The sequence below is a fragment of the Mytilus edulis genome, chromosome 3 (genome assembly GCF_963676685.1).
Source record: "Mytilus edulis chromosome 3, xbMytEdul2.2, whole genome shotgun sequence".
Taxonomy (NCBI): Eukaryota; Metazoa; Mollusca; class Bivalvia; order Mytilida; family Mytilidae; genus Mytilus; species Mytilus edulis.
In genome coordinates, this window is record NC_092346.1 from 29,773,115 (window position 1) to 29,782,340 (window position 9,226).

The window sequence follows — 9,226 nt, forward strand, 5'->3', positions numbered from 1 at the left end:
AATCTTCGGCTGAATCCGCCGAGTTGCATTGCATAACTCTCCGGGTCTTTTTGTTTTGCTTTATATTTGGCTTACATTTTATTTATATTCAACGTATTGGTGTACTAGAGTGATTATGAAGCACAGATATAGTGTGGGGAAAGTAACGACTATTTCATTCTTTTGTCACAATGTATTGTAATATTCCATAGTCATTTTCCTGTTACTTTCAGGGGTCTCTCACACAAAAATTGTAAACAACTACCAGTATTTTATAATCATTTGTCTGTTTTCGTAGAACACAGTCACTAGAGGTAAAGGGGGAGGGTTGTCTTGAGATCTCATAAACATGTTTAACCCCGCCGCAATTTTACGCCTGTCCCAAGTCAGGAGCCTCTGATTATATAGTAACCCCTCCCCGACAACCACACCACTACACACGATCGAACGATCAAAAGACGTAAATATACACCAAAAGTTAACCATTGACGAAGTTCAGATTGCGGACAGCGCATGGTCGTGAACTTGTCAACTGTTTTTGGTGATATCCATTAGACGTGACTATTTACTTATTTATCCCATCATTTTGCTATTGTTCTATGACAATTTTTGTATCCTTGTCTTTCATTTCTGCTAATGTGCTTCGTCTATATGTCTTATTGTGTTTCTTATACATATGACGTGGCTCTGTACTTGTACACTCCGTCATTACGTTAGTGTGCTATATAGCAAATTTTTGTATTATTTTCTTTCAATTTTGCTAATGTGCTATGTCTATATGCCTTTTTGTGTTTCTTTGACACATATGCCCTGGCTTCGTTCCTAGGCAACAACCATTTTCTTATATGGGAGGGGGGGGGCCTGGTATTTTTTTGAAAAAATATTTTGATGGCCTAGCTGAAAGAAAAAAAAATGTTTTGCATTGTAGCTGAAAAAAAAATTATGGTGTCACCTGCATGAAAAAAAAAGGTGCACTGCTGAATTTGAGAATAGTAAAAATAACAACAGTTGAGATGTTTCACAGCAAATTATAACATCTGTCCAGTCTACAGATTACGCTAAGATTGCCATTTATACCTTATTACTTTTTGTATTTTCCTGTAATAGTGTTTGATCCAGAAATATTTAAAAGCATTCCAAGTCTCCTGCATGTATGCTACTATATTAAGACATACTTAAAACTGCAACTATTATAAACATGAAATGGTCCTTTTATAACAGGGATAGATATGGTATGATAAGCAGTCTTTTAAAGGCCCTGATTGTGTATGACACAGACTTGAATGCCGGTAGTATTTTCCTTTGTATCATTCTGTAACATTCTTTATACCTCTTTTTTTAATGGAATGTCAATTATCATCGTTGGAAACAGTGGATGTTTATAATTTGGAGCTACTCACTCTTTGCCATTACATATGACAATGGTGGCCACTTCAATTGCAGTATTAAAATTCGAGGAATGTGGTTCCTGTAAGACGGACTTAGAGAATATCATAATGTAGAAAGTGGGCTAAAAAAACAGAGACAACAGCCAATGCCAGGATAAAGACAGAGCTATGCACTTTACATTTTACATCAATTTAAACAAGAATGTGTCCAAAGTAAACGGATGCCCCACTCGCACTTTCATTTTCCATGTTCAATGGACCATGAAATTGGATAAAAAATATAATTAGGCATTAAAATTTGAAAGATAATATCATAAAGAACATGTGTACTAAGTTTCAAGTTGATTGGACTTCAACTTCATCAAAAACTACCTCGACCAAACACTTTAATCTGAAGCGGGACAGACGGACGAACGAACAGACGAACGAACGGATGAACATACCAGAAAACATAATGCCCCTCTACTATCGTAGGTGAGACATACAGATTGAAATGAATTTTATGTAAATTTTATGGTTTTGAGAAGAAAAAAAATGTGTTTCTGTTCCCCCCCCCCCCCCCCCCCCCACACACACCCCAGATAAGAAAATGGTTGTTGCCTTATATATACATCCAATCATTGTATATGTGTTACTGTTCTATGATAACGTTTATATTTTTTCCTTAATATTTGGTATTGTGTTTTGTCTATATATGTGTTTTGTGTTTCTATATACATATGACGTGGCTCTGTACTTATACATCCCATTATTGTGCTATTATACATTTTTGTAACCAGGTCTCTAATTTTTGCTTATGTGCTCTGTCTATTATGGCATCTTTGTGCTTCTGTGTTCCATATTTTTTTATCTTTTTTTTACATTGACTGAGATTATAACACAATGATGACTGCTGTTCCCCTATTTTTGACATTTTTACCTATTATGTCTTTGTTTTGTTCACACATCGTTGTCAACATGATGGTATTGGATGCGACTGTCATACAAGTGAGATGATCTGCTAGCTACTTATAAAATCAGGATTAATCGTACCAAGTCAAGAATATGACAGTTAAACATTCGTTTGACGAGTTTGAGCTTGGGAGTTTTTGCCATTTGAAAACGGACTTTCCGTTATTGTATTTTAATTTAAGTTCAGTATTTATGTGATTTTTACTTTTTTATTACTTGTTGGTCACGTACAAACAGGCCTCACAAGTCCTGAAAAAAGGTCGTCAGACGTCAGTGCAATCTTGGACTTGTTTGTTCAGTGAGATTTTAATGTGTAAATAGCCAATGCATAAAAAATACCAACAAGGCAAATAAACGATAAGAACCAGTCAAAATTCTCTGCAACATTGTGGAAAAATATAAATAATATATTATCGATCTACTTGTGTATATCTGGGATGCTGATCGTGTACTGGACTGTTTAAAGGGAAGCAACTCTGGTACCACAGTTTAAAAGAAGAATCGGAAATGCGGTTTGGTAGCCAGAATCATTCGGGCTCTTTATATAAAACAAGAAACTGTTCAGCGACATCCCAGTACCGATCAATGAAACCAGAAAATCAACAGCCTTTTTAATGCTAATCAATAAACGTTAAACATTAACAAAAGGCAGCAACCTACGACAACCCCTGAGCAACAGGTTCCCGACTTGATAGATGCCACATGTGGAGCAGGTTCTGCTTACCCTTCCGTAGCACCTGAGATCACCCCTATTTATTGGTGGGGCTCGTGTTGCTTATTCTTGAGTTTTCTTTGTTATGTCATGTGAACTATTGTTTGTCTGTTTGTGTTTTTCATTTTTAGACATGGCGTTGTCAGTTTATTTTCGATTTACGAGTTGACTGTGACTCTGGTATCTTTTGTCACTCTTTTTGGAATAGACATACAAAAATGTTGTAGAGATTAACATATTTGTGAGAGCGTATCTGTCCTTATTCCATATAGGATATTTGTATAAAAGCACAATAACTGATCAGATCGGCAAGAAGCTCACACACAAAAAGAAAAAAAACCAAACACGATGAAACGTGATACGAATATACTCTACTAAATGATAGCTCAAAGCTCACTTATAAATAATAAATAAACTACGGTCTTTAAAACTAAATGTCATTTATTTTGGGTAGTCAATAAAAACATAAAATAGAAATAAAATAGAAATAAAAATAACATATATAACATTAATAACAACAGTTCATCAACACACTAATCTTTGCTTTTCTTTTGCCCTTTGATACACGACAAGGATCGAAAGAATCCACTGATTCTTGCAGCAAATGTGGTTTTCTTTCCGGCATTTTTGGGGTCCATTTCAATGGCTTTTGCATCTTTTTCGGGATTTTCTTTCTCTTCATTCTTTTCAGTACTTTCACAGATGATTGTCTCTTTCTCTGTTTTGTTTTTTGTGACATAATTTTGTGTCTCCCAATCAACATCGATAGTTTGATCCTTTTTCTCCATTTCGTCTTCGTCATTCTCTGTATCTCCATTTGTTTTCACTGTTTCTAAATCATTTTGTTTTTCCTGAACAACATCACTATCTTGGAGTTGTTTTTTCTTTTCGTCCCTCAGTAATCTCTCTCTTTCGATCTTCTTCATTTCTGTAAACATAAACATAGATGCAGAAATTCAATGTTTTATATAAAAAGATTTAAACTTAGTGCAATCTGGTTTATTTTTGGCAGTGCTGATCAAAAATATTTGCGTCATACTTCTTTTAGCCTAAGCTTTTTACTTTCTTTTAAATGAAAATATCGAACTATACCAACTAAATTGCAAACTGTAAACAGAGGCGGATTTGAGGGGGAGAGGTGGGCACGGTACCCGGAACCCCTTTTTTCTAGGAAAAATTTCGTTGGTTATATAGGTAATCCAAGAAGCATTACCGGAGCTGCCCCCCCCCCCCCCTTTTATGCAGTCAGTGGCCATGGCGCCCACTAATGAAAATTTCTAACCATGGTATTAGACAAACTTTTCATAAACATGAACATGGAACTCGGATTAAACCAATTAATTTCTTAAAATTAGATAATAGAAATATGAAATATGATAATTGAATAAGAGATTTGTTCATGTCTCTTATTGATTTTTGGTTGACGTAAGAAAAGACTATATTATCGTCTACCATGCATGTCTACGGCAACCACCAGATAATAAAGTCTACCATGTCTACGGCAACCAATAAAATTCGTTAAGTCAGGAGAAAACTGAAGGAAGTTTGCAAATTTAAGAAATAGATACCTTTTTCTAACATCCTTTGTGCTTTTTCACCCATCTTTTTCATCTGTTTTCTTTTTTTCTCTTCCTTCTTCCATTTTGACTTATCATCTTTTGAGTATTTTTTAGTACTCTTTTCGATTGCTTTGTATTCTGTTTTCACAATCGTTTCCTCTTCTTTAACTTTTTTCTGTCTTATCTTTTCTTCTTTCTCAAGTCCTTTTTTAATTTTCTTTACGTCCTTTTTCGTTTCTTTGTCATCACCTATTCCACTTAGTACAGAAATCTGGACTGAATCCTATAATAGTTATATAACATCTTAAAAATAAACACAACACGCAAAGGTAACACTGGTGTTAAAATGGTGCAAAAATTCGGCTTACTTACTATTTAAAGATACAATGTATATTTCAAAATATGGTTGAAAACGAAGAGCTTATTTATTAACCAAAAGACAAAAAAGCTGTTTTTAATTTGAAACAATCTGTTGATTTAATCAAGATTTATACACATACATACATAAGATTCAAATGAAACTTTGAAAATAACATGCATGGTTTTCATCAGAACTATCAGAAAACCACTAGCATATGAACACAATTAAATCAATCTTTTGACACAGTAGAACATCTTAAACTTTCACAATTTAGAAAACGATAGATTAGGTACGTCCATTTATTGTCTTTCTGTTTGACTAACGCCAAATCAATGGGGTAGAAGCAGGGATGGGGTCGATTACTTTAAAATGTAATCGATTACATTACAATTACTTTGCTAATAAAATGTAATCGATTACATTACAATTACACCCTATTTCATATGTAATTGATTACATTAGATTACTTTTCTTTATTGTAATCATGATTACTTTAGATTACTTATGATTACATTGTATATTGCTATATCAAAGTTTTTTTATAACTTTTTATCTGCTTATTTTGGTGATTTTTTTTAAAAGCCTTAATTTATTCATCTTTTAAAAGAATTTATAGACAAGACAGTTACATACATTGTAACATATGTAATTTGATAAAATAGCTATAGACAAGTGTCCTTTCTCTATGTAAAAGATGTAACTTTATTTTTAACTACAAATTGTAACCAACTGCCTAATTAACAAAAAAACTGAAAATAAGGAAAAATTAATTAAGTATAGTTTTATTGTCTGTTGGGACATAATTGACACATCCATTAATGTTTTTACAGGTGTTAATCACTACTTCTATTTTTTTAAACAAACAATGGGTGGGCTTGGGTATTAAAATTTTATTGTCTTAATAACGATATAAATAAAGTTAAAAGTGGTTGATTGTCATTATTTGTTTGAAATTTTTTAATACTTGATCTAATTGAAATTAATAGAATTATTGTCAGGTGAAAACACAAAACAGTTTTGTAACTTAAGAAATATTATACATTTCTCTTTATATTAAGCAACAGTTTATTGTATTGATGAAACTTCTGATGTCACCTATTGTTTACTATGCATATTGTTTGCAATATTTATGCCATATGTATACACTGTACATGTACAAAATGCACTTGTTTATACTGGTGAGCCTTAAGGCTAATAAAGTTAATAAAGAATTAAAATAAGAAAGCACATATTATACACAAATTTATGGAAAATAAAATTCATTCAATTTTGTCAATAAATGAAACCTGGTTTTAACTTCCATTTTGAATTAAGTGGGCTTATATATTTATGCTGACCATCAAAGTCAAATAGGAACTAAATGTTTTCTGCATTTGAATTTCAATGTATTTATGTAAAAATATTGGGTTAACTAATATGAAATTGGAGTTAATATCAGAAGTTTTCAATCAAGGAAAACAAATGCTTTCAAAGAATATTCTTGTATCATAAGAGCTCAATTTCACAAAGAAATATTGGACAGTAAATTTCTTTTTGTAAACTGTTAAAACAAAATAAAACACTTGGTTATACAAATTTGTTATATAGATGATCACGTTAAACAAGGTCCCATCATTGTGAGTACTAGTTTCATGATTTTTCATTCAAGCTTTACATTTTCTTATTTTCATCTTGTCTATCAAAAACTATTTTCATATTTATACAAGATTTGTAATCATCAAGTAATCTTATGAATGTAATCTTAAAGTAATCTAAAAGTAATCATGATTACACCTGTTTTTTGCCATGTAATCGATTACATTACGATTACTTGTAATCAGAAATGGCATGATTACTGATTACATAGGATTACACTGCAAAATGTAATCGATTACAGATGATTACGATTACTGATTACGATTACCCCATGCCTGGGTAGAAGATGCCCTTGCAACTTTCAAGCTACTTTTTGTTTGTATCGGGAAAAAAGAGTATAAGGTCTTGCTGTCAGATGTGACATTGTCTCATTGCCTTAATCTCACCCTGTGAATATGAAGAACAGCAATGAAAGTCCTGTTCCACTAAGAATATAATATTGCATTGGTATCATCGTTTACATAAACCTCACACTAATGCCCCCTAATTTTCCCTTGTTTACATGTCCGACGGCATTCTTCAGTGGGTTCTCTCCAATTCTCTGCTCGTGTATCTTTGTTATTTTCATTTCTAGAAAGAACAGAAGAAAACTCCATTACTTGCTTTTCATCGGGCCTTTAAATTTATGAGTCCAATGTAGCATTTATTTACACCAACTGACTTTAAAATTAAAATATAAACTTTCATCTGACAAGTTAGGATACCATTACCATATCTCTTGATTCTCATTCAGAGCTGTAATTCTCATTGAAGAAAAAAAAATTTTTTTAAATATATACAGCAACAAAAAACGTAGCATAGTGAAAAACTCAAAGAAAAAATACCCCGTGATTTTTCTGTAGATATATCCACACCTATTTCCGGCTTGATTTCTTCCTTTTCCTCATCCTTTTCTTTTTTCTTCTCATCCTTATCCTCATCTTTTTCTGTGTTCTTTTCTCCCTTATTTTCTTTTTCTGTTGAAATAAACGAAATAAATATTCAAATGAGGAAAATCAGATATTTTATACATTTTGAATGATAATCAGTTCTAAAATTTTACAACAATGGTCCATGAATCTGTTCTCAGTAGATTGAAGCAGAATCAATTGAACCGTTCAAATTTTACTCTTGTTCGATGACCGAAAACAAATTTACTCGCGAATTTGAGCGACACATATTGTATATGACCATTGTCTGTCATTGAATTCCGTATGCTGACCTCTATATGTCTGAAGACTCGCCCTCTCTCTCTCTCAATCTCTCTCTATTGCATAAATAGTGACTTACTTAGTTCCATTTTCCAAACTAGCATCTTTGCCTCAGAGGCCTTTTTGTGTAGTATGTCCTCAAGCGAACATTCAAATTCTGCTGTACTCAAAATGGCCTCACAAAACTCGGACACGGTAAAATGATCCCTTTCCTCTTGTTGGGTGGACATTGCAATTCTCAACCTATGAATTATTGAACCAACTATTAGTTAAAATGTATCATGAAGTTTTTTTGTATCACCGCTCCCCCCTTTCCCTACCGCCACCCCCCCCCCCTTTTTCCATTTATTTAAATTTAGAAATTTGCTGAATCATGCAATCAAATATGGTTTCACTGCAAAGAATTTTGTAGTTCTCCATGAAAACATTGATGTACATTTAAGAGAATTTTTTTTAGGTATACATGTTTTAATTAGTGCATCGCTAATCCAATCATGATGGAAATTAAATTGCATTCATCACAGTATTCGCTTTTGTTGTTCAGTTGGTGTTTTTTTTTTGTCTTTTCTGTGTTTCTTCTCAAGTTATTTTGTTTATACAACCATTGTTCCTGTAATTAGGCTATTGTTTTAAATACCTTTTGCTTAATACACATTTTCATGAAGTTTTAGTTTGATGGTTGTTTGTTTTTTTAATAAACTGATTGAAAAGTACATTACTTGATAAAAGTGAAATAACTTTACTCACCAGACTTGTCTTTCAATTTTTCTTATCCTCAAAAAGCTGAAAAGAATAAAATTTCTAGACTTTGGAAACTTATTCCGCTGCAGCGTTTTGCCGATACTTCGACAATAACGTTGGCATTGGGGATATTTATGACGTCGAAGTATGGTAACAGCGCTGCCACAGTTTTTCTCATGATTATTGTTGTTAAAGAAGTTTTAAAATAACAAGTTTTTCGTAATATTAGTATATATCAAAAGACGATTAATAAAGGAACAATAAAGCAAATAAAATATATAGGTCAATTTGTTTGTTTTCGAGATAATAGTCATTGAAATTTTGGCGGGAAAATGTTCTCTCTTGATTTTTCATACTCTATTATTGACAAGTTCAAGTTCTCAAAAACTATTTAAACATAAAAAGGATTTAATAAGACTTTTAAAACAGTTTGCTTATAATTATACATTTAAAAGATTTATAAAATAAAAAGTGGGATGAATGAGCAAAAATTTTAAAGGCATTCAAATGAATAAAACCAGAGTTTTCCGAAAATCTGACAAAAATCCCAAACCATGACAAGCGAACATCACTAACTACCCTTTATTGTGTGATACGCCAAATAAGTTGCAACCAGTTTTAGATTGTTCCTGTCGGTTGTAAAGGAGTAGGTCCAGTAAGACCCCTTTTTGGCCCCAAAATATGGCAGTTTTACAAAATTGTTAAAATGT

General features: G+C 32.5%; 1 protein-coding gene across 1 annotated transcript; it reads right to left on the minus strand.

Annotated features, from left to right (window-relative positions):
* Positions 1-3,456: 3,456 nt before the first annotated feature.
* Positions 3,457-8,626, minus strand: LOC139514828 (DNA ligase 1-like). Its single transcript, XM_071304439.1, has 6 exons — positions 8,523-8,626; positions 7,855-8,018; positions 7,410-7,541; positions 7,078-7,155; positions 4,599-4,871; positions 3,457-3,958 (listed from the first exon to the last, which is right to left on the minus strand). Exons 2-6 carry the CDS (start codon positions 8,003-8,005, stop codon positions 3,564-3,566), a joined length of 1,029 nt encoding a protein of 342 aa, XP_071160540.1. The 5' UTR covers positions 8,006-8,018; positions 8,523-8,626; the 3' UTR covers positions 3,457-3,563.
* Between the last annotated feature and the right edge of the window lie 600 nt (positions 8,627-9,226).